General features: G+C 30.3%; 1 protein-coding gene and 2 long non-coding RNA genes across 3 annotated transcripts; all 3 read right to left on the bottom strand.

Annotated features, from left to right (window-relative positions):
- Positions 1-6,821: 6,821 nt before the first annotated feature.
- LOC148761974 (palmitoyl-monogalactosyldiacylglycerol delta-7 desaturase, chloroplastic-like) lies at positions 6,822-8,982 on the bottom strand. The gene is made up of 5 exons (XM_088807535.1): positions 8,413-8,982; positions 8,181-8,321; positions 7,943-8,083; positions 7,116-7,222; positions 6,822-7,020 (listed from the first exon to the last, which is right to left on the bottom strand). Exons 1-5 carry the CDS (start codon positions 8,980-8,982, stop codon positions 6,822-6,824), a joined length of 1,158 nt encoding a protein of 385 aa, XP_088663661.1.
- A 6,369-nt stretch (positions 8,983-15,351) lies between these two features.
- Positions 15,352-17,538, bottom strand: LOC148761975 (uncharacterized). Its single transcript, XR_016027194.1, has 3 exons — positions 17,151-17,538; positions 16,418-16,501; positions 15,352-15,548 (listed from the first exon to the last, which is right to left on the bottom strand). It is a non-coding gene; the product is annotated as an uncharacterized LOC148761975 (long non-coding RNA).
- Positions 17,539-22,416: 4,878 nt separating this feature from the next.
- Positions 22,417-24,510, bottom strand: LOC148761976 (uncharacterized). Its single transcript, XR_016027193.1, has 3 exons — positions 24,215-24,510; positions 23,483-23,566; positions 22,417-22,613 (listed from the first exon to the last, which is right to left on the bottom strand). It is a non-coding gene; the product is annotated as an uncharacterized LOC148761976 (long non-coding RNA).
- Positions 24,511-27,790: the final 3,280 nt, after the last annotated feature.

Consider the following 27,790-nt stretch of genomic DNA (forward strand, 5'->3'; position numbering starts at 1 on the left):
CAAAAGTCTTAAAATTTCATAATATACTTTTGATTTTTTTAGAATTTTATCCTTACAATAATTTTTTTGTTTAGTGAAATGCTTTATAGTAATTAGTCAACAATTAATTTTAATAGACTTTAAGATTAAATAAAATCTATTGTAGAAGAATTATTCCCTAAGCCACATTGTTCTAAGAACTTAGGATCAACTTAGCTCTTGTCTGTCCCTTCAAACACAAAATTCTTGCTCCGTCACTAAAAAATGCTCGCCTCTAAATTATTAGAAGACAAAGACAACCATTTTCCTAATTTCAATAATAATGAGTGAAATGAAATTGCAACTAGACATGTAGTGGTACCTTGGGTATGGGGTGTGAGGTCTACATGGAGTAAGAGAGAGTGAGTAAAGGCATGAGGGTGAAAGAGAGGGTGTGCAAAGTGGGTCCAAATCAAGGCATGGAGGAAATAGCCAGGATTTGAGTCAAATTATGAAAGCACAAAAATATAGGTGTGATTTTCTTCACTTTGCATTATTGGGCCATCAATATGAGCTTGTTTCATTATGATTTTTGTTGATTCTCTCATTTAGTATCTACTCCTCCTCCTAAGTAATGACAGGAGTAAATACTCTATAATTATCATTTTGGAAGCAAATTCTTCTGATATCATGGAACTGTTTTAACTTTTAAATCAAGCAACTTGAATTGAATGGCATCACTTTTTAAGACAGCAGATAACATTCCCTTCCCTCCAGGCTCCAATATTCAGACTAGTTAATAGCCTATATATATATAATATTAATTTGATGTAGTTGCCAACGTTGACATATCTATATATTGAAATCAATATTGTAAATTATAATATCCTTAACATTGATGGAGTAATTTATGCCAACTATGGAATTTTTAAATTCTACTCCAGAAAGTGGCAGAGGGCCTGCAACAAAATACTCAGGTAGATGATGAGGTTTACAATTATTTTACATATTCTCCATTGGAGAACGAAGCATGTCGATTTGTTTACAGGAACCACGACATTCTCACTTGGAAAAGCATGATTTCTATTGACGTAAGCAAAACCTTCATCTCTTTCTTATGGTGCTTCTGTTTTATCAGATTAATTATTACTATATATCAGATGCATTTGTTTTTTCTTCTCTATCAGCCTTTCAAACAAAAGAAACCGATCTTTCAAAAAACCAGATTCAAACAACCAAAAACCAAGCCACAATTTTCTATCAAAAAAATCAAAGAAAACACCCTAATCTAGCAACCACAATTACAATCCACAATTAAAGAAAACCAAAAAAATATAAAAAAAAATACATCATGGAGAAAGGAGAGAAACATAGTGAGTTTGGGGGATTTTTTGGTTTGGGTTTCTAGGAATAGATTTTTATTTTTATTTTTTGGTTTATTGGTTGAAGCTTAAAGGAAGGAAGAGTTTAAGGAGCTATTACCGCTGGTTTAGGAGAGAAAGAGAGGCTTGAAACGGCGTCGGATAGGGAAAGTTTTTGGGCTTGGGTGCGTTGCCAGTAGGAGAGGAAAAAGAGGGTTACCGTCGGTCGGTTACAAAGGCAAAGGAGGGAGGCTTTGAGTGAGGAAAGAGAACTGGTGAAAGAGCAGAGAAAAAGCGTTTAGAGAGAAAAAGGTAACTGGTAGAAGAGAAAGAGGAAGAAGAAAAAAAATAATAAGAAGTCAACTTGGGAGGGCCTCTAAACGACGCTGTTCTTGAGTACTTGGGAGAGGCTGCTACCAGAGCTCCAGGTTGGAGTGTTTTGGGAAGCACAGTGGGCTAAAGACACGGGCTTGGGTGCTTCCAAACAAATCAATTATTTTGGGTTACTATCTAAGCCCAAACAAGGTAAAATCCTTTCCTTTATTATTTACATGGATATATTGCTTGGCCTAATATTGAGTTGATGAATATTAAAAGTTAAAAATAATTATAAATAGGATAGTTTTTGCTAAATAGAGTATACATAAATTGTCACGACCCGAAACTCCCATCGGGCCCGTGACAACCGCCGCGACGTCCCGATAAGCACTCATTACCCCGAATGCCGATCGAAACCCCGCAAGGCTTAGCATCAACTTCCGCATCTCCCCGGTGAGTGACAATTATTAAATCTCGCATTTCAAGAAAACATAAGTTGGTTCCAACTCAAAACAATAAAATATTATTTTCTAGCTCACAGGGGCATTTTCGTCAATTTTTTTTTGAAATTTCGAAATCCAAAAAAATGTAATATGTAAGTGGAAACACATATTTCATGATTTAAATTAAATTTTGAAGTCTAAAACATTCGTTTAAAGTAAAATTATAGCTATTTGAATATAATAAAAACATTAAATAAAATATTCTATTTTCTTAAAACACAATATTTTCAAAGTCTTCCTAAAATAACTTTTGTAGCGTAAGAGTAAAATAAATTTACTCATATAGTAATAAAGATAATTAAAGTATGAAATTTCGTTTACAGTGACAGTGGGCCCCCAACTAACCAAGAAGGTGTAGAGCTACGAACCCTTACTTCCTATGATGCAACTCCGAGATTAATTCTCGTCTTAATCAACTATCAACAAACTGTCTTGAGCCTGAAAAATAGATAGGGAGAGAGGTGAGATTATGATTACATAATCTCAGTGAGTAAACAATTACCATTAAAAGCATCTAAAACCGAGTAGATGGAGATAATATAAAAACGTTATATCTCAATAATGTTCATAACACAAATTTCGTTTCAATCTATACCAAACAATTTATTTTCATCAAAATTTCCCGGCTTATGAATTTCTTAAACTTGGCCCCTGCCATAATCATTCTCGCGGGTACCTTCGTCAAGGTATCCCACTGAGACCGCCAAGGCTGTTCAATGACCCATACCCATAAACATGTTTTCACATTTGACACACAGCCGTTCCTTGGCGTTGGCTGAGTCTCACTCTCACGTGGTGGCCCGAATGTGAGGTGCACTCAAATCATACCTCAGGAGATACTTCACCCAACATCTCCCCCCGGAGGTAAGTATATAATTGAGTTACCGTGCCCCTCTCATAGACAGTCCACGGAAACCCCCACCATTGCAGTGACCGTAAGGTGCATTCAAATCTTACATCAGGAGATACTTCATCCAACATCTCCCCCCGGAGGTAAATATATAATTAGGTTACCGTGCCCCTCTCATAGGCAATCCACGAAAACCCCCACCACTGCAGTGACCGTTTAATATACCACCAGACCCATAAAAATTCTAGTAGCATAATATGGCGAATAAAATGTAATCCAGTCTACCGAGACCAATCCAAAACTATTCATATATTTCATGTCAACCCCAAAAATTTAGCCATCATGCTACCATAGTGTCATAAGCCCCAATTTCAATAACATATAAAATCATAAATTTCAACACAGTCTCCATATACTCAATTTTCCCAAAACAATATTTGATTTCAAAACCAATATAAATCTCATTTTTATTAAAAAAACATTTTAATTAGAAAACATAATATTTTATAATTTAAGCTCACCATTCAATAAAAGCATCAAACAAGTATAATAACTCTAGATATTTAAGACAATAAGTTGTCCACTCACAGTTTTAGGAGTCGATGTACTCCTAATCCCAGTCTTCAAGCACAATTTCTGTACTTTTACCAGTGTAATTTGCTCACCACCTATCCACAATGTACAATACATAATTCACCACATCAATGCTTGACCATTATAAAATCAATTCAGGCTCGGTATATATGCATGATATGACATGCAACTTATCCGACTACCGCTTAAATGCGGTGCTAACCTAATTCGGCCTATTACCCGATTAAATCGATATACGCGTCCGTTTAAACTCCAAATTAATTTTTTTCAGTTTCTATACCTCAATTGCACCCAAATTGACTTAATGTCCCTCAGTGTGGTGCAAATTATCAATCCTGATAGCAAATTACGAAAATACCCCTAATGGATAAAAATTCATATTTTTACTCCGAAAATTTCCATTATTTTTCTAGACTCATAATTCATCATTATTCATCATAATTCCTCAAATAAACATCAAGATCATCAGCTAATATTCCCCTAGAAAATTCAGCCAATAATGGTAATGGAGGAAAATGAATTCTTTTCTTGTTGTTTTGTTTCTAAATATGCTAAACTAACTTAAAACACTAACATAACTTAGAATCAAATTAATCTAACAAGTTTCTCTCTCCTAACCCATTTTTTAAGAATTGAATTCATCCTCAAATCACATGATTCAACCATGGAAAATGATGAGAAATGCATGGAAATGATAAATCTTAAGCTAAGCTTGAAAAATCATACCTTTAAACACTTGATTCCTTGAAAAATCACACTTTTTCTTTGAATTTTCTCACTCTAGGGTTTGTTCTTATTTCTCTCTCTCTCCTGCTGGTTCTGGCTGACCATCCCAATGAAGAATTCTGGAATTTTCAAGCCTTTTAATAGGCTTAATAAAATATTATTATTTTATTTACCTTTTGAATATTTTATTATTTTATTTTTTTTCTAGCCATCTTTTTTACTTTCTTTTTCTACCACTCAATCCTCTTCACTTATCCATGTCTTCCATGAAATTTCTAGACTTTTCAAAGTTTTGGTGGAGCAAATTTTTAAAAATTACACTTTTGCCCCCGTAAAGTGAAAAATTACATTTTTATTCCAAAAACTGAAAAATTGCCCATAGACATATTTTTCATCCCTTATACTCATACCATTCTCCAATTTGTCAAATTTGATCTAAATTCTCTCAAAATCTCAAATTTTATCCGCGAGTAGAAAAATTACAATTTTGCCCCTAGATAGTGAAAATTTCGGTTTGACTCCGAATTGATCCTCGAACTCCTAATTACCATTTTGAGTCATCCCTGAACTGTGAAACTCTTAATTTCACCTTAAAATTCCTATTTGAACTAGTTCGAGGCTTAATCGACTTAATGATACCATTAGGGGCAATATCGTCTTTTAACGATTTCTCGAACTTCCTAAATATACAAACATTCTATCGAGCATGTGAATGGCATTATAATTATTTTACAAAGCAGGGTTTGACATAAATAAAAAGTAAATCTATAAACAAAATATCTTGTGAGGATATATTTATTTAAGAATATATATAATAAATAAATAAATACATGATTAGAAATATAAAAATTATTAAAAAATAAAATGATTATTTGAGTGATTCCACCTAAAATGGGCAAGGAATTGTCTCTTTCGGGTGGATTTTTTAGGTATAGAATTCGAAAAGAATTTTTACCGAAGCGTCGACATAAATTCAAACTCTAAACTCCAATATGCATTAACTCAGATAATCATTTTGTTAATATTGAAAAAATAAATTTACATAATATTACATTTAGACTTTAACTAATATAGTTAGTTAATTAGTTTAAACAAACATCACTACATAAAATAAATTTAATTATTAAAATGAATTAATTGTTCATTTGATAAATTATATAGTTAAGTAAAAGATGTTAATCCATAATGTGAAGTGAAAGATATAGATTTAGATAGAAAGCAAAAAATGTATATAATAAAAAGAATAAATAAAAAATAATAATATTTAAAAAAATAATAAAAAAGATAATAATAATGAATATATAAATAAGGTAATCGATCATCCTAAACTATTAAACATATAGTTGCACAAATTACAAATCAACTAAATTAATAAACGCATTCATATAGACATCATCATTTTATATTGTCATAGCATGCCACGTGTATTTTGTTAATGGGACGAGAATTCCAATGATGGGATTTCCTCGAAGAGCTCGTAGAGACAAGTTTTTTTCGAGGATATCCCTAGGTGAGGAAAACTTCGAGATTTCACCAAAACGTTAGGATGGTCTACGAACGATTTTTCAATAAAAGATTATCGCTCTCATTATTCAAAATTGAATAAATCATGACATCATTTTACAACTGCATCATGTGCATCCGTGAAGCCGAATAAAAGGCTCAATCAGCTAATGTAATAAAAAATTAATTAATAAGCAAGGATTAAGGAAATATATGAATAAAATCAAAAGTAGGCTACAATATGATAACTTAAGATTAAATGGTACCATTTGTGGAACGGACGTCACGAAAGTGCTAACCCTTCTCCGTGCGTAATCATGCTCCCTAACTCGTTTCTAAAAATCGTAGACTAGTTCTCTTTCTTTCGATGGATTTAAAATTAATTTGGAATTTAATCGTTTAAAATCGAGTTAATAGGTGATCAATCGTACCTTTAAAAACCGATTGGTGACGACTCATAATTTATTTTTTCACCATGTCTAACAGTCAGATTTTCGGACCCGCACGTTATAACAAGCTCAACTTGGATTAGAGGTTTAATTTAAGTCAATAAAGGGTACCAAGCAAGCAAGCCAAGCCAAACCCAGCCTGCTTAATTTTCTACACAATGGGCACCCAAAAGCAAACCATTGCTAGGGCCTGGGCTTGCTGGGCTCAAGTTTTACCACATGCTTCAACCCTAGCTCAACTTAAATTGAAGTTGACATGCCATAGTGAAATGTTGTAGTATCAAAGCTTAAGAGCTTGGAAAAGAGGTAAAAATAATCTGTTGATTATATGGACCTTTAGCTCAGGTCAAGACGATTGATTTCTGTATAAATTATATGTAATTACATCAGAAGTCGGGCCATATAACTACAGAAATGTAGTTCACAGCTAGAGTCCTGATGGTGCGGCAGTACCAGAACCAACAAATGTAGTCCATTCACATAAATAAGTATCTCACCATGGTTAAGCAAACACCTTTGAAGTCCTAAAGATTAAAGACTAGTCTCCAATGCGGACACCTCAGCTGCTGAAAGCCATCCTTTTCTTCTGAACTTCAGTAGGTAGGTTAACCTCAGTTGCCAGTCCGATAACTTGAAGAAATTTGATTACACACCAAGCCATGTCCAGTTGCCACCATTCCAGACCATGTCTGGCTGAGTATTTGAAAGCATGGTGGTTATTATGCCAACCCTCTCCAAATGAAAGCAATGCCATCCACCTGAAAAAGTTTGCAGGTATTTTTATCAGTAACTTCTTAAGAAATAAACTTGACAAGAACTAGATGTATATTAGTACAAGGGAAGTCAATTGTACCAATTGTTCCTGGACAAATCACCAGAATTCCATGCTTGCTTCCCCCACACATGGCAAGCTGAATTTACCAGCCAAGTGATGTGGTAAAGCCATACAATCCTCACACCCTGCAATGCTCGCACGTTAATGCCTAGGCCTCCTTATGGTTAGTATGCTTATTTGTCTTCGCTAAGTAAAAGTTTCACTTTTGAAGATTAAAATTATACAGAAACTACTCCAGTCCAAAGTTGTTTGATCTTCATTCTAGCAAATCGAATGTAACACAAATGGGCTCCCCAAAAGCAAAATTTATCTACTTGAGGAATCAGAAATGATAACCCCAGCCCCACGTTTGTTACAGGATTATCTTTTTCTAACAAATTGTCCAAACTGTTATCATATTAGCATAGATAAACATGGCCCAGCTTAAAGATTCAATTAGATAAGACTTCCAACTTGTGATTTAGTCCACAAGCTAGAATCTAACATGCTTTCTCATTTTTCCCTTCACTTTGAGCTAGAGTACAACTTCCTATAGCTATGTTCTTTCCTGTCAACTTAATGACAAAAATAATTTGAAAGTAGGGCCACTAGCTTGGTGGTATGAAGTAAATTGCAAGTGGAAGGCCCACCAATCAAACAAAGGGTTTATGACTCTTTAAGGATTTTTTTCGTCCTTTTTTCTTTTTCTAGTAACGAAAAGGGATGGCTGCAACTCATGCAAGAGACTATGTTGGCGGAGCTCCATGAAAACTTTTAGCTTAAGATATCTCTATGCTCTAAAAAGGAATATTCAAGGCAAAATAGGCTAATCCTCAAAACATGGGAAAATTGAAAAACTCGCTTACCATTCCCCAAACAAGGAAGGGAAACCCTCCTAGAGCATATAGCAAAACTCCAAGTGCAATTGGATGAAGAATGTAGGTACCCTCAAGAAACTTGTAGAAGGGTTGCTGCCGTAGATCCCCAACATTGGTTGGTTCTCCACACTGCAAATGTTCCATTGATACAAAACATTAAGAATATCAATTCGTTCTGTGCATATGTGAGTGCTTGCATGTTTGAGAAAGAGAGCGATAGAGTTACCTTTTCAATAACGGTGTTGGTATCAAAGAGCCAGCTCATGTGGCTGAACCAAAATCCTTCAATAGGGCTATGGGGGTCTCTGTTAGAATCACAAAATTGGTGGTGGTACCTATGTGTGCTTACCCAACTAATTGGATTCCCCTGCAAACACCAAAACCAACAATCATATAACAATCAAATGATACTGCCATTTCCATGAAAATATTCCTCAAAAATTTTTAAAGCTACCAACCTGAAGTGCCTGAACTCCACAATAAGCAAAGAAGTACTCAAGCCATTTTGGAACCTTGAAGCTTCTATGAGAAAGATTCCTATGAAAAGACAATGTAATCCCTAGAAGTCCTGTCACCACATAGAGTCCCACAGCAAGCCAAAAGGCGGGCCAATTGAAATGAAAAGGTGCAAAAAGGCTTAGCAAATGCATGCTTACAATAACACCAGCAATGGCCATATCCGAAGTGTTCCATTTTCTTCCCCAAAACGCCTTTTTCTTCCTTTGCACCACCACATTAGATAACAAAATTCTACCCGAGATTTTCCCTTCTGGGTCGGGCTCGTTTGCTTCAACTGACACCCCATTAGCCAATGCCAACACTTTCCTATTGCTGTAACTCCTATTCAAACGAGTGATACTCGCCTGCAGAGGACTCTGCTCTCCGTTTATTTGATTGAATTTTGGGTTTTGATGGCCAAAGTTTAAGACTTTGCAAGAGCAAGATCTGGTTTTCATTGTTGTCGCTCTTTGAGGAGGTGATACATCTAAGAACTTTGGCTTTGACAATAACGATGTGACGAAAGCCATTGGGTCTCAATTGGTGGGGTTCTCAAGAAAAAATTGGGTTTTATAAAAGTTGTGGTTGGTTTGTCCTTTTCTTTTAGAAAGACGGTTTATTTATTGAACCGATTAGTTAGAATGCCATAACAACTCTTGAACCAGAGTGGTAGAAGACTTCTATTAGCATAAGAAGACTAGATTTGGTGAGAAGGTTGGTTTGTACTTAAAACGACAAAATTTGAAGATTTTGAGTTATTGTCAAAGCACGAATTATATAAAGCTGGAAAAAGTATGCATTATAGATAGAGAAAGTGAGCTAAAGAAAAAGACAAAGGAGATAAAGCTGATAAGGTGATCTTGTTTATATGGGTGACGCTACAGTAAGTTTAATCTGTAAGGTCAATTAATAAAATTATTAAAAAATAATAATAAATTATATAATAAATTGATAGGTAAAAAATATATATAATTTTTAAATTTATCTATTTTAGGATAACAGCATAGATAATTTTTAAATTTATTTAGTTTATTTTAAAATTTATTTAATTTTTAATTTTATATTATTTTTAACTTTAAACTATAAGAATATTATTCTTTTTAATATTAAAATTAGATTTAATTAATTAATTCAATAAAAATTATTATTATCGCTTGTTACATTAACTTTCATACATTTACGTTAAGATTTTAAATTTACTTGTTTCACTTTTATAAGATTTTATGTCAATTCTTATAATTTTACATTAAATATGTTCAGTAGTAACTTTTAACTATAATTATCTTTATCTTTATTATTTTATTTAAAGTAAAAATTTGAATATCACTACATATTTTTAGCCAAATAATATAAATATAAATATTTATTTTTCATTAAAATTATATTTTTTTACTTAATTAACTTATTACGTTAACTCTCATACATTTACGTTAAGATTTAAAATTTAGTTATTCCACCTTTAAATGTTTTTACGTCAATTATTACAGTTTTACGTCAAGGCTTATCTATGTCAATTTTGAATTATAATTATATTTATTATTATTATTATTTTTTATTTAAAAATTAAAATTTGTATATCGTTAAACACTTTTAACTCGATAATATAAATTTAAATATTTATTTTTCACTAAAATTAGATTTTTTTTACTTAATTGACTTGTTACGTTAACTTTTACACATTTACGTTAAGATTTAAAATTTAATTATTGCACATTTGTAAGTTTTTACATCAATTGTTACAGTTTTACGTCAAGGTTTACCAATGTCAATTTTGAACTATAATTATTTTTATTATTATTTTTTATTTAAAAATTAAAATTTATATATCGTTAAATACTTTCAGTATGAGAATATGAATTTAAATATTTATTTTTCACTAAAATTAGATTTTTTTACTTAATTAACTTGTTACGTTAATTCTCACACATTTACGTTAAGATTTAAAATTTAGTTATTCCACTTTTATAAGTTTTTACGTCAAATCTTACAGTTTTACATCAAGACTTTTCTATGTCAATTTTAAACTATAATTATTTTTATCTTTATTATTTTTATTTAAAAATTAAAATTGATATATCATTAAATACTTTTATTTTGAGAATATAAATTTAAATGTTTTTTTATTAGAATTAGATTTTTTTACTTAATTGACTTGTTATATTAAGTCACACATATTTACTTTAAGATTTAAAATTTAATTATTCTATTTTAATAAGTTTTTACGTCAATTCTTACAATTTTACGTCAAAATTTTTTATATCAAATTTGAACTATAATTATTTTTATCCTTATTATTTTTTATTTAAAAATTAAAATTTATATATCATTAAACACTTTTAATCCAAGAGTATAAATTTAAATGTTTGTTTTTCACTAAAATTAGATTTTTTTTTACTTAATTGATTTATTACATTAACTCTCATACATTTACATTCAGATTTAAAATTTAGTTATTCTACTTTTATAAATTTTTATGTCAAATGTTACAATGTTACGTCAATACTTATCTGTGTCAATTTTGAATTACAATTATTTTTATTTTTATTATTATTATTTATTTAAAAATTAAAATATATATATCGTTAAACACTTTTGGTTAGAGAATATAAATTTAAATATTTGTTTTTCATTAAAATTAGATTTTTCTCCTTAATTGACTTATTACGTTAACTCTCACATATTTATGTTAAGATTTTAAATTTAGTTATTTTACCTTTACGAGTTTTTATGTTAGTTATTGGTGCTTTACGTTAAGGATTTTTAATCATAACTTTTAAAAACTTTACGTCTAGGTTTTTTAATGACAACTTTAAATTACATGTGTCTTTATTTTTATTATTATACATTTTTAATTTTGACTTCCTGATTTATTATAGTCATAATTCTATTTATAATATGAAATTTCAGTCATCGAATAAAAGCAATGCAAATAAATGATTTCTATTAATAACGTATAAAAAGAGCCCATCAAAGAGAAAAAATTTTTTTTACCTGTTGAATTTATTTTTCAGTTTCTTTATAAGTTTTAAATTAATGACTATAATTTAATCATATAGATCAAATGATCTTTATTAATTAACCTTACAGTAAGGTAAAAAATGATTATCTTAATGTAGAATTTGCCGTTTAGATGAGAAGATGTGAGGTGAAATGAGACTCAGATATTTTTTTGGTTAGGATTTTGTTTTAGCCCTTTAATTTTCTAAATAATCTACCAATATGGATAGATATTTCCTTTTCTCCTTCCTGCCCTTTTTACTCTGATTTTTCTTTTCTTGCCTGGTTGACAGATAAGGCTATTCTCTCGCTAGGACGTTAAAGCAGCAGAAAAACCCGTGAGAGAAATGGCAGCAACCGCGTCAATGTTTACGTCTCCGACTTAACCCTTTTCGGCCACGTGGTCGGTGAGAGGTACAGGTGCCAATCCATCTATTTCAAAGCCGAGTAGGGAGCCCCTTTAGACCTACTTTTTTAAAACCCAATTAGGGATCTTTGAATGCTTATATCCTTTTTCACGTTTTTGGTTGGGAATTTGAGTTTAGCTCCCTTGAGCTGAAATTGGGTACAAATCTTAATCACCAATGGTGTGTTCAGCTTGGGTACTCTTGCTTAACTGGAAGCAACTGTACCCTTAATAAGCAGTCAAGAGGATCTTTCTTTGAAAGTTATTAAATTACAAATCATGGTAACTAGATTATCTTGCACCATATATTGAAAACAATGGAATTATCCAATCATTTTGTCTTCAATTTAAGAGTTTTTTCATGCTTGTCTGTGTCATGATTCATGCTCTGGTTTTTATGCATAAGTTGGCATTTCTACTTTCTTAAAAGCTTGCAATATTATTAACCAGTACAGTTGTTTTGCTAGGTCTCTGGTTTTGAAGAAGTGTAGAATGGCAAATAAGAATCCTATAAGGATGAGTAAATGGGTGGATTGACTAGTTGATTCATCATACATAAAGATCAAATAGATCAATTATTTTTAAAAAAATCGATCAAAATCAATCAAATATAAAAAAAGACTAAATTGACTAAACATAAAATTAGTTTGGTTGGTCCGAATTTGGACCAATGGATCAAAATTTTACTACTTTTTTTTTTTACATATTATAATATTAAAACTTATAAATTTCATCTATAATTATATATATATATATGAAATTAATGATATAACTTATATGTTATAATATTTTATATCAAAATTTGTATAAATAATAATTAATTATAAATAATATGTTATAAAATCTAAAGAGATGACTAATAAACTTATTAAGTGTAATCGTATTAATAAAGTTTATTATAAGTTATAGTAATGCTTATGTATAAATTATATATATATATATATATAATATATTACTTTATTATATGTATAAAAAATTAATGATAAAAATTATATATTAAAATGTTTTATATAATCATATAAATAAAGTATATTATAAGTTATAGTAATGCTTATTTATAAATTAAATATATGTATATAAAATATATGACTTTATTATATATATATATAGATGAAATTAATGACATAACTTATATATTATAATATTTTATATCGAAGTTTGTATAAATAATAACTAATTATAAACAATATGTTATAAAATCAAAGGTGATAACTAATAAAGTTATTAAGTATAATCATATAAATAAAGTTTATTATAAATTATAGTAATGCTTATGTATAAATTAAATATATGTATATATATTATATTTATACAATTATATATATTCATAACATTTTGTATTATGAAGCATTACTAAGGTGTAATAATTATAACATGTTAATATGTAAGATATTTACTATTATATATTATAATATTAACATATAACTTATATCATTTAAAATATATAACTTGTAATTTTATATTAATACAGATTTATAAATAAATATATATAACTAATATTAAATTACTATGATTATGATTTGTATACATACGTATAATACCCTAATATAGGGGTGAACAAATGGGTGAAATGAGTGATTCGGTCCACCATACCGAAGGACCAAATGGACTAATCATTTTTAAAAGCCGATCAAAACTAACTAAGTATAAAGGAAGACCAAACCAACCAAATATAGTATTGGTTTGATTGATCCGATTTTGGACCAGTGGACTAACATTTTATCACTTTTTTTTTTTACATATTATAATATTAAAACTTATAAACTTCATCTATAATTATATATATATATATATGAAATTAATGATATAACTTATAAGTTATAATGTTTTATATCAAAGTTTGTATAAATAATAATTAATTATGAACAATATGTGATAAAATCTAAAGTGATAGCTAATAAACTTATTAAGTGTAATCATATAAATAAAATTTATTATAAGTTATAATAATACTTATATATAAATTAAATATATGTATCTATATAATATATTACTTTATTATATATAAATTAATTATACAAATTATATGTTAATATGTTTTATATAATCATATAAATAAAGTCTATTATAAGTTACAGTAATACTTAAGTACAAATTAAATATATGTATATAAAATATATAACTTTATTATATATATATATATATAGATGAAATTAATGACATAACTTATATGTTATAATGTTTTATATCGAAGTTTCTATAAATAATAACTAATTATAAACAATATGTTATAAAATCAAAAGTGATAACTAATAAAGTTATTAAGTATAATCATATAAATAAAGTTTATTATAAATTATAGTAATGCTTATGTATAAATTAAATATATGTATATATAATATATTTATACAATTATATATATATTCATAACATTTTGTATTATGATATTAATGTGTAGGATATTTACTATCATATATTATAATATTTGCATATAACTTATATCATTTAAAATATATAACTTGTAATTTCATATTTATACAAATTTATAAATAAATAAATATATATAACTAATATTAAATTACTATGATTATGATTTGTATACGTATGTATAATACTCTAATATAAGAGTGAGCACATGGGTGGATTGAGTGATTTGGTCCACTATACCTAAGGACCAAATGGACTAATCATTTTTAAAATACTGACCAAAACCAACCAAATATAAATGAAGACCAAACCAACTAAATATAGAATTGGTTTCGTTGGTCCAATTTTGGACCAATAGACCAACATTATATCACCTTTTTTTACATATTATAATATTAAAACTTATAAACTTCATACATAACTATATATATATGAAATTAATTATATAACTTATATGTTATAATGTTTTATATCAAAGTTTGCATAAATAATAATTAATTATAAACAATATATTATAAAATCTAAGGTGATAGCTAATAAACTTATTAAGTGTAATCATATAAATAACGTTTATTATAAGTTATAGTAATGCTTATATATAAATTAAATATATGTATATATATAAAATATATTACTTTATTATATATTTATATATAAAATTAATGATACAAATTATATGTTAAAATATTTTATATAATCATGTAAATAAAGTGTCACGACCCGAAACTCCCCATCGAGCCCGTGACAACCGCCGCGAAGCCTCGACAAACATTCTTCACCCCGAATGTCGATCGAAACCTCGCAAGGCTTTCGTATCAGCTTTCGCACTTCCCCGGTGAGCAATAGTTATCAAATAATCAAAATACGAAGGATTACAAATCATTTCCAAATCATAACATAACATTTTTTTTTTTGCTCATAGGGGCATTTTCGTCATTTCTGTCGAAAACCTCGAAACTTGCTAAAAATGTAGTAGGTAAGCCGAAAATATATACTTAATGAGAAAAAAAAAATTAAGTATCTAAAACGTTCATTTGAAGTGAAAATTTGACCATTTGAATATGATAAAAATATTCAATAAAATAAACTATTTTCTTGTAAAATAATTTTCATAAAACTATCGGTACATAATTCTTATAGCGTAAAAGATAATTATATTCATATATACTATAAAGCAAATAACCAAAACATAAAATTTCTTTTACAGTGACACGTGGGCCCATATCTATCCAAAATGCATCGGAAGCTGGAAACCTACAGCTTTTACCGATTCGAGTCCAAATGAAGGTCCGTGTTCAAGTCAGCTAACTATGGAATTCCCTGAGCCTGAAATGTGAGGAAATGAGGGTGGTGAGATTATAAAATCCCAGTGAGTAAACAGATACCATCTAAACTATCTAAAGTCGAGTAAATGGAGACAATTAAAATAAATCATCATATTGTAATTTCATTACCATTCAACTCATTTCAACCAAATAAAATCAATCCATAAAAATCGAGTAATCAACTTGGCTTATGAATTTCTTAAAACTTTGGCTCGTGCCAAAACTCATACTCGGTGATACCTTGCGCAGGGCATCTAACCGAGTCCGCCAAGGCTGTTAAAATTTTGTGTACACTTAAAATATATTTTTGTTTGAAGAAAAATACAGCCGTTCCTTGGCGTTGGCTGAGTTCCCCTTCACGTGGTGGTTTGGCGTGAAGTGAACCCTAAGCTATACCCCAGGAGATACCCTACGCGCCTCTCCGTTCGAGGTAATAATATAATGGAGTTTACCGTGCCTCTCTAATAGGCTGGTCCACGGAACCCCCTCTGCAGTAAATAATTAATATATAATCCACCAATCAATAAAATTCATTCTAGCATGTCATGGCAATTTATCACAACCTAGCCTCTCAAGGCTGAATACACAGTATAAATAATTATAACACCAAAATCAGTTTAGCCATTCATGCTCATTTATTGTCATAAGCCATTCAATTCATAACCATAAATTTGCAACACAAACTAGCAGTCTCCAATTACTCTATTTTCAAAACCAATATTCGATTTTTCAGAAAATTTATAAAATCATTTTATAAAATCACAATTTCCCTTAAAACATAACAATTTACCATTTAAACCCATTTTTCATAAAATCACATAGTTATATAAAACTACTCTAGATAATTAAGACGATAATAAGTTTACTCACAATGTCTAGAATGCAAACTTTCGAAGCACTCTGTCTACTGGTCCTCGGATGCAATTTCCTTGCCTTTATTGGAGGACTCACCACCTTGACACAATACAAAATCGAGAATTTCACTAAGTTGGTACTAAATCAAAATTAAACTAATTTGGACTACCAATGCATGATATGGAATGCAAAAATGCACTGGTAACTATCTAAATCCGGTATTAGCCTAATTCGTCTTATCACCCGATTAAATTCCTAACGGGTTCGTTTAAACTCCAATTTAATTCTTTTCAGTTTCTATACCTCAATTGCACCCAAATTAACTTAATGTCCCTCAGTGTGATGCAAATTATCAGTCCCAATAGCAAATTACGAAAATACCCCTAGTGGGTAAAAATTCGTATTTTTGCTCCGAAAATTCCCATTATTTTTCTAGGCTCATAATTCATTATTCCTTAACCAATTCTCCTAGAATAAAATCAAACTCATCCTCACTCACTACATGGTAAATTCAGCCATTAATGGTTGGAGGAGAAAATAAATTATTTTCTTGTTGTTTTGTTTCTAAATATGCTAAACTAACTAAAAACACTAACATAAATTAAAATCAAATAAATCCAACAACTTTCTCTCTCCTAACCCATTTTTTCAGAATTGAATTCATCATGAAAACATGTAATTTAATCATGGAAAATAAAGAGAAATGCTTGGGAATAAGAAAACTCAAGCTTAATAGAAAAAATCTCACCTTTTTCACTTAATTTCCTTGAAAATTCACACTTTTTCTTTGATTTTCTCTCTCTAGGGTTTTGTTTTCTCCTTTCTCTCTCTTGTTTCTTGCTTGGCCGAATGTTGAAGAAGAAGAATGGGTGGGCTGATTTTTTTTATGCCTTTTTATTGTTTAATGAAATAATATTATTTTATTCATATTTTAAATATTTTATTAATTCATTTTTTTTTCTAGCCATCCACTTGTCCTATTTTTTTCACCATGCATTCCCTTTGACTTATCCAAGTCTTAAGTGAAATTTTCAGATTTTTCCAAAGTTTTGGTGGAGCAAATTTTTCAAAATTACACTTTTGCCCCCGAACTTTTCAAAAATTACATTTTTACCCCAAAAATTGAAAATTTTCCATAATGCATAATTTTCACTCCTCATACTCATTTCACACTCCAAATAATTAAATTTGATCAAAATCCCTTCAAAAAATTAAATTTTCGATTTCGAATGGTAAAATTACCATTTTACCCTTTTGCTCCAAATTATACCGAAATTAAAATTTTTCACTTCTAAACCTCAAATCTTACTCCAATAAGTCAAATGGGGCCAAAAATCTTTTCTAAAAATTTTCATTTTGTCCCCATGTGGCAAATGACCATTTTGCCCTTAGATAGCGAAAATTTCAGTTTGACTCCAAATTGATCCTCGAACTCCGAATCACCATATTAACCCATTCTGGGACTTTAAAATTCTTAATTTCATTGTAAATTCTCTATTTGATCTAGTTCGAGGCTTAAATCAACTTTATTGTACCTCTAGGTACAATACCGACTTTTGTAAATTTTTTAAAACTCTCTTAGCATGTAAACATGCTATCCACCACATGTATGTCATCACAAATATTTTTGTAGAGTCGGGCTTGTCATCTTCTCCCCCACTTGGATCAACCATATGATCCTCCTTCTTGATTGACTTCGACATCCGGCTAAATATTAATATTTTAATATTATTTTATTCTAAAAATTTTATCTTGTCTCCTTGGTACCAAAAATACCTTATTATGCCTCACTTGACTTCCAAATCGCCTTTTATCTCACAAATTCTCCTCCGATAAAATTATTATTATTTTATTATTATTTTCTCACTTGCGAAACATTTTATCCTAAACTACTCCTTTCGTCTTTTATCACTTCTAAACATTTTAATTGACCTCAATTTGCATTCGATCAACTTTATTTATCACCATATCAAAGTATGGGGTATTTCAATCTCCCCCACTTAAATAGAATTCGTCCTCGAATTCCCGTCGATGTTGCGTTATCAATCTCCTTCTATGATCCTACTCCTAGTTCCTTCTATAGGGACATTCAATTTATTTCCCTCGTTCACCTTCAGTTCAATTAAATACTTTATTTAAGGCAATTATCATCCTTTGGAACCGGATCAGTAATACTTTTCACAACCATGATCTCTTATATCTAGACACTAAGCATGCCTTTATCTCCATTATTACATTTTAACCATAACTTCATCTCAATTATACCGATTTCGATTACATATCATACTTACTTATGTATACCTATTCATCGTTTTATTAATTTGCTCCATACTAATTTTCTCAACCTTGATTCATCCATCTTATACTGGTCCAAACCCTTCCTTTAATGGAGTTCCATTAAAAACTTAAACAATTCAAGGTTTACTTTCAAAGTCATTCATAACTTTAATCGTTCATTACATGTCTGTTAACACTTTAGCTCACTAACCTCTTTGGACACTATTTCAAAATCTCCCAATTACCAAGAACCATTCTTCACTTTAGTTAGTAAAATTATCAATTTCATATATACATAGATACATGCATTTTCAAATGTCAACATCTCTCTTTATATATAGGAATCCATGTGTTCACATGCCTTGGACTACATTCCCCCTTTATTCATCCATATCCTAATCCTAGTTTCAATATAATAATTCTTATAGTGCATGTCAACCTTCTTATTATACTTGTGTATAACTTCATATCATTCATATCATTTCCAACCATATGTTTGAGTTTCCTTATACTATATATCATTCATCACAATGTCATCTCCATTGAATTATAATCTATTATGCGTGTATGTTTTATAATCCTATTGATGCCTCAAAGATTTATCTCAACTTGATCATTGCATCTCATGCAATACCACAGTTCCTAAGAGTCATCCTTTTTGTCCTTAATCATCTTTCATGCCTCTATATTACCTTGTATCTTTCTTGCATTACGATATTGATTTGTCACTTAAGACTCAAACCCATTTGAATCATGTATGCCTTAAGCATTTTCGAATTCCAATTTCCATAATATATTAGGAAAGTTTCATTATCTGACTTCATTTTCAAGGTCAACTTCTATCATCCTTTGTTCCACTCCTTCATATGAACATAACATCATTCTTCCTTAACTAATTTATAATTTGTACTTGAAATTGTAAAACTTAAAACTAGATTCTCCTCAAGTATTTTTCAATACTAATACTAATATCACTCTCAGCTTACAACTTCTTTTTATAATCACATAACTTAGTGCTTGCTTTAACGAGATCTAGAGCAAAACTTCTTTTGAGTATTTCCTTGGGAATATCTATCTTAAACTTATGTCTCACAGCATGTGATCCCTTAACTTGTGATTTTGTCGTTAGGCTTCTCAGCAAGTTTTAAAAATTTTACGTTTTATACTTGCTGTGTATGATTAGAATCTCTTCTCAAAGATGTTTATGTATTCCTAAAACATTTACTCTTAAAGATATATAAATACATACTCATCCATTCAACTCCTAACTCATCTTCATAAGTTTCTAGGGTGCCACACAATTAGCCTCATGTTGTTACTAACCCTTGTCATTTTACTGTATCAAAACAGATATTACAAATTCTCATAATGATATTCTATATAAACTGATTTTCTATACCAGTCTCGTAATTCTTCCTTCACACTTTCATTATTTGGTATCTCATCTCAATATAGTCATCTCAAGAATCTTTCAAATTTTTTTTTTATTATTATATGCCTCTATACAAGGCAATAAAGAAGTTTTTCAATTCATTTGGGTAAACATTCTCCAGAATATTTAAGACTCCCAGATAACAAAACACAATGACCAACAACCAAAATTCAATTTGTAAGCTCATTATCATGTCACTCCCATCTTACTCATGCATCATAAGCATGAGGTATTTGAAGCGATATAGCGTTGAACAGTCAATGCTGAAGTATTGTAGCTATAGAAATTTTCTCATCAAAGCTATTTGTTTGCATTCAAAGTCACCACATCAATCATTCTCAACCAGTGGTTTCCCTTTTAGATATATATCATGAGTTCCATAAGTATAGGTACCTTCTATTTTCTTATCATACACACTAAGCTAGATTAATACTTTCATCTCATGTCATCTTTTGACGTTTATCAACATTCATAAAATTCCACCTCAAAACATCCTTTCCATACAGTGTAATAAGTTCATGATAAATATACCACTCCACACATAAGTTGCTTACTATCTATAACTTTCCTCAAATTTATTGTCATCCCTATCCAATTATCTTCTTTGTCTTATACTCCAATAATCTTCTTGACTTTCGGTATAATTAACTACGAAAATAGCCCGGCTTCCTCCTCACTTTATTCTCACAATCCTTACTGAATCAAAATTTTATATTCCCCATATTCCATAATTTAACTTCATTGGGTTATATTTGTGCCCAACTATTATCTCATATTGTCATAACATCACTGAATAATCCCCTTCATGCTTAAATTACAATCATTAACTTAATCACATTATCCATTCCGAATGTCATTTATAACCTTATTGCTTCCTTCTATAACCTTCCTCAATAATTATATTATTAATTTATCTCTGTTATACTAAAAGATTCCCATACATATCCAATTATTTAAACTGCTATTTTACATTCCGTTCGAGTCATACAAAATAAAAGCCACTCCTAACTCCTTTACACAGGTAACTACTACATCTTCCCTTAAACGACACTTGCCTAGATTTATGACAATACAACTTCAACTAAAGTATTAAACATCTTTAGGTTCCTCATTGTCCTGATCCGGGCACATCAATGGATCCTCTTCCTCCTGAGATTTTCTCCTTTGTTCTTCAATCCAGGCTTGTTGTATTCTCTTATATTCTTCATCACTCACCGGTGTAGCATTTCTTCCACAACCGGGAGGAAAATGTCGTACACCTGACACTTTTCTAAGAGGTTTACATGCCACTGTTACTTTCTCCTTATCCTTTTCTAGTTGTCCCCTTACATTTCTCCCACAACCTGGTGGAAAGTGTCGGACTACTGTCACGCTCTTCCTAGAACAAATACCTCCTTCGGCTATCCTTAATTTCCCCCTTTCTTTAACATGTTCCTTAGATTTTCTCAAAAGGGAACCTCTTATGCTTACATTAATATTATTACTATCTGCACTTTTTGGACTACTCGGTTCGGGTTGCCATCGGCTCTTAGCAGTAGAATCTAGCGATCCCTCGCTAATACTATGAGAGGCGTCGGGACTACCGTCTCTCCTAGACATGGTGTATGTGTCACCAGCGCACCTCAAAACCTATATGCAATCAAATAGTAATTATTTAATTATTTATGCATCTCAAAAATAGGTAGATTTCTATATGTAGATGCATACATTCTATTCAATCTAACCTAACTTAACTTAACTTAACTTATCTTAACTTAACTGGACTTGGGGCCACGCAGTGTCAGTGTAGATTTCTTAAAACAACCTTAAAATCAAAAACTTTAAAATCCAAAGCTTTAAAATCAAAATATCTGATCTTTAAACCATGCTCTGATACCAATCTAAATTGTCACGACCCGAAACTCCCCATCGAGCCCGTGACAACCGCCGCGAAGCCTCGACAAACATTCTTCACCCCGAATGTCGATCGAAACCTCGCAAGGCTTTCGTATCAGCTTTCGCACTTCCCCGGTGAGCAATAGTTATCAAATAATCAAAATACGAAGGATTACAAATCATTTCCAAATCATAACATAACATTTTTTTTTTTTGCTCATAGGGGCATTTTCGTCATTTCTGTCGAAAACCTCGAAACTTGCTAAAAATGTAGTAGGTAAGCCGAAAATATATACTTAATGAGAAAAAAAAAATTAAGTATCTAAAACGTTCATTTGAAGTGAAAATTTGACCATTTGAATATGATAAAAATATTCAATAAAATAAACTATTTTCTTGTAAAATAATTTTCATAAAACTATCGGTACATAATTCTTATAGCGTAAAAGATAATTATATTCATATATACTATAAAGCAAATAACCAAAACATAAAATTTCTTTTACAGTGACACGTGGGCCCATATCTATCCAAAATGCATCGGAAGCTGGAAACCTACAGCTTTTACCGATTCGAGTCCAAATGAAGGTCCGTGTTCAAGTCAGCTAACTATGGAATTCCCTGAGCCTGAAATGTGAGGAAATGAGGGTGGTGAGATTATAAAATCCCAGTGAGTAAACAGATACCATCTAAACTATCTAAAGTCGAGTAAATGGAGACAATTAAAATAAATCATCATATTGTAATTTCATTACCATTCAACTCATTTCAACCAAATAAAATCAATCCATAAAAATCGAGTAATCAACTTGGCTTATGAATTTCTTAAAACTTTGGCTCGTGCCAAAACTCATACTCGGTGATACCTTGCGCAGGGCATCTAACCGAGTCCGCCAAGGCTGTTAAAATTTTGTGTACACTTAAAATATATTTTTGTTTGAAGAAAAATACAGCCGTTCCTTGGCGTTGGCTGAGTTCCCCTTCACGTGGTGGTTTGGCGTGAAGTGAACCCTAAGCTATACCCCAGGAGATACCCTACGCGCCTCTCCGTTCGAGGTAATAATATAATGGAGTTTACCGTGCCCCTCTAATAGGCTGGTCCACGGAACCCCCTCTGCAGTAAATAATTAATATATAATCCACCAATCAATAAAATTCATTCTAGCATGTCATGGCAATTTATCACAACCTAGCCTCTCAAGGTTGAATACACAGTATAAATAATTATAACACCAAAATCAGTTTAGCCATTCATGCTCATTTATTGTCATAAGCCATTCAATTCATAACCATAAATTTGCAACACAAACTAGCAGTCTCCAATTACTCTATTTTCAAAACCAATATTCGATTTTTCAGAAAATTTATAAAATCATTTTATAAAATCACAATTTCCCTTAAAACATAACAATTTACCATTTAAACCCATTTTTCATAAAATCACATAGTTATATAAAACTACTCTAGATAATTAAGACGATAATAAGTTTACTCACAATGTCTAGAATGCAAACTTTCGAAGCACTCTGTCTACTGGTCCTCGGATGCAATTTCCTTGCCTTTATTGGAGGACTCACCACCTTGACACAATACAAAATCGAGAATTTCACTAAGTTGGTACTAAATCAAAATTAAACTAATTTGGACTACCAATGCATGATATGGAATGCAAAAATGCACTGGTAACTATCTAAATCCGGTATTAGCCTAATTCGTCTTATCACCCGATTAAATTCCTAACGGGTTCGTTTAAACTCCAATTTAATTCTTTTCAGTTTCTATACCTCAATTGCACCAAATTAACTTAATGTCCCTCAGTGTGATGCAAATTATCAATCCCAATAGCAAATTACGAAAATACCCCTAGTGGGTAAAAATTCGTATTTTTGCTCCGAAAATTCCCATTATTTTTCTAGGCTCATAATTCATTATTCCTTAACCAATTCTCCTAGAATAAAATCAAACTCATCCTCACTCACTACATGGTAAATTCAGCCATTAATGGTTGGAGGAGAAAATAAATTATTTTCTTGTTGTTTTGTTTCTAAATATGCTAAACTAACTAAAAACACTAACATAAATTAAAATCAAATAAATCCAACAACTTTCTCTCTCCTAACCCATTTTTTCAGAATTGAATTCATCATGAAAACATGTAATTTAATCATGGAAAATAAAGAGAAATGCTTGGGAATAAGAAAACTCAAGCTTAATAGAAAAAATCTCACCTTTTTCACTTAATTTCCTTGAAAATTCACACTTTTTCTTTGATTTTCTCTCTCTAGGGTTTTGTTTTCTCCTTTCTCTCTCTTGTTTCTTGCTTGGCCGAATGTTGAAGAAGAAGAATGGGTGGGCTGATTTTTTTTATGCCTTTTTATTGTTTAATGAAATAATATTATTTTATTCATATTTTAAATATTTTATTAATTCATTTTTTTTTTCTAGCCATCCACTTGTCCTATTTTTTTCACCATGCATTCCCTTTGACTTATCCAAGTCTTAAGTGAAATTTCCAGATTTTTCCAAAGTTTTGGTGGAGCAAATTTTTCAAAATTACACTTTTGCCCCCGAACTTTTCAAAAATTACATTTTTACCCCAAAAATTGAAAATTTTCCATAATGCATAATTTTCACTCCTCATACTCATTTCACACTCCAAATAATTAAATTTGATCAAAATCCCTTCAAAAAATTAAATTTTCGATTTCAAATGGTAAAATTACCATTTTACCCTTTGCTCCAAATTATACCGAAATTAAAATTTTTCACTTCTAAACCTCAAATCTTACTCCAATAAGTCAAATGGGGCCAAAAATCTTTTCTAAAAATTTTCATTTTGTCCCCATGTGGCAAATGACCATTTTGCCCTTAGATAGCGAAAATTTCAGTTTGACTCCAAATTGATCCTCGAACTCCGAATCACCATATTAACCCATTCTGGGACTTTAAAATTCTTAATTTCATTGTAAATTCTCTATTTGATCTAGTTCGAGGCTTAAATCAACTTTATTGTACCTCTAGGTACAATACCGACTTTTGTAAATTTTTTAAAACTCTCTTAGCATGTAAACATGCTATCCACCACATGTATGTCATCACAAATATTTTTGTAGAGTCGGGCTTGTCATCTTCTCCCCCACTTGGATCAACCATATGATCCTCCTTCTTGATTGACTTCGACATCCGGCTAAATATTAATATTTTAATATTATTTTATTAATAAAATATTATTTTATTCTAAAAATTTTATCTTGTCTCCTTGGTACCAAAAATACCTTATTATGCCTCACTTGACTTCCAAATCGCCTTTTATCTCACAAATTCTCCTCCGATAAAATTATTATTATTTTATTATTATTTTCTCACTTGCGAAACATTTTATCCTAAACTACTCATTTCGTCTTTTATCACTTCTAAACATTTTAATTGACTTCAATTTGCATTCGATCAACTTTATTTATCACCATATCAAAGTATGGGGTATTTCATAAAGTCTATTATGAGTTATAGTAATGCTTATGTATAAATTAAATATATGTATATAAAATTTATGACTTTATTATATATATTTATATAGATGAAATTAATGACATAACTTATATGTTATAATGTTTTATATCAAAATTTGTATAAATAATGACTAATTATAAACAATTTTTTATAAAATCAAAGGTGATAACTAATAAAACTATTAAGTATAATAATATAAATAAAGTTTATTATAAATTATAGTAATGCTTATGTATAAATTAAATATGTGTATATAATATATTTATAAAATTATATATATATATATATATATATGCTTAATATTTTGTATTATAAAACATTACAAAGGTGTAACAATTAAAACAGATTAATATCTAGGATATTTACTATCATATATTATAATATTAACATATAACTTATATTATTTAAAGTATATAACTTGTAATTTCATATTAATATAAATTCATAAATAAATAAATATATATAACTAATATTAAATTACTATGATTATGATTTATATACGTACATATGATACCCTAATATAGGGGTGAGCTAACGGGTGGATTAATTGTTTTGGTCCACCATACCTAAGGACTGAATGGACTAATTATTTTAAAAAAATCGATCAAAACCATCAAATATAAAAAAAGACCAAACCGACCAAACATAAAATTGATTTGGTTGGTCTAATTTTGGACCAATGGACCAAAATTTTATCACATTTTTTTACATATTATAATATTAAAACTTATAAACTTCATCTATAATTATATATATATATGAAATTAATGATATAGCTTATATGTTATAATGTTTTATATCAAAATGTGTATAAATAATAGTTAATTATAAATAATATGTTATAAGAACTAAGATGATAGCTAATAAACTTATTAAGTGTAATCATATAAATAAAGTTTATTATTAGTTATAATTGTCATAACGTGTGGGTCCGTGAACCCAATCGCTAAATGTGGAGAAGATAAAACAAGTTAATCATATTTGGAATCGCCACCAATCATCTTTTTTAGGTGTCACGACCCGGTACTCCCCTCGAGCCCGTGACAACTGCCGCGGTGTCCCGGTAGACACTTATTGCTCGGAATGTCAACCCGAAACCCCGCAAGGCTTTACTATCAGTTTCTCTGTTCCCTTGTGAGCAACCATTGTCAAATATCGTGTTCTAAAATATTTTAAGCTGTTTCCAACTTTAAACAAATAAAATATTAATTTTTCGTCTCACAAGGGTATTTTGGTCATTTTTCTCAAAAATCTTAAAACTGGCTAAAACGTAATGTACAAGTACAAAACACACAATTCATATTCAAAATGAGTTTAAAAGTCTAAAATCTTCATTTAAAACGAAATTATGGTTATTTGAATATAATAAGAAAATAAAAGAAATATTAAGTAAAATATTCTATTTTCTTATAAAACAATATTTATAGAGTTATACGTGAATAATTTTTATAACGTAAAAGCTAAATAAATTTATACATACTTAAATACAGTAAGTCAAAATATTTAATTTAATTTACAATAACAAGAGTGCCCCCGAATAAACAAAAGTAAAGAGGACTTTGAACCTACGGTTTGGAAAATGCAGATCCCACTGTAGTCCTCGATGAGATCAGCTATCTACAGTCTATATTGAACCTGAAATGGGTGGAAAGGAGGGTGGTGAGATTATAAAATCTCAATGAGTAAACAAACATCATCCTAAACATCTAGAGTTGAGTACATGGAGACAATAAAGTAAATCATCATAAACTGTGTTATAGCATTAGAACACATTTTATTCGAAACACGTAAAGAGGCTTATGAATCTCATAAAAATCTAGGCTTGTGCCATAAATCCATTCTCGGGGACACCTTGGCCGAGGCATTCTACCGAGATCGCCAAGGCTATTAAAATTCACATTTCACATAAATCATGTTTTTGTTTTGAAAACATAGCCGTTCCTTGGCGTTGGCTGAGTTCCCCCTCACGTGGTGGTTTAGCGTGAAGTGAACCCTAAACTTTACCCCAGGAGATACCCTACGCGCCTCTCCGTTCGAGGTAAGAATATAATGGGGTTTACCGTGCCCCTCTAAAAGGCTGGTCCACAGAAACCCCCTATTGCAGTGATTAATTAATATATAATCCACCATATAATAAAACTCAATAACATGATATGGTAATTTTGTAATTCGTAGTTTTTCAAGGTAACCAAACAATTCGCATTTCAATACAATTGCCAACTAGCCAATCGTGCTCGATTTATCATAAGCCAGTTAATTTAAACAATCAAATTGCCACAATTAACAGTCTCCGT

This window comes from Theobroma cacao, chromosome 6, assembly GCF_053813885.1.
Source record: "Theobroma cacao isolate CCN51 chromosome 6, ASM5381388v1, whole genome shotgun sequence".
In the NCBI taxonomy this organism is placed as follows: domain Eukaryota; kingdom Viridiplantae; phylum Streptophyta; class Magnoliopsida; order Malvales; family Malvaceae; genus Theobroma; species Theobroma cacao.

Coding starts and splice junctions, on each gene's coding strand:
- LOC148761974 (XM_088807535.1), bottom strand. CDS start 8,982: ATGGCTTTCGTCACATCGTTATTGTCAAAGCCAAAGTTCTTAGATGTA. Junction 8,084..8,180: donor CCAACACCGTTATTGAAAAG/GTAACTCTATCG, acceptor GAACATTTGCAG/TGTGGAGAACCAACCAATGT. Junction 7,223..7,942: donor CCTTCCTTGTTTGGGGAATG/GTAAGCGAGTTT, acceptor CGAGCATTGCAG/GGTGTGAGGATTGTATGGCT.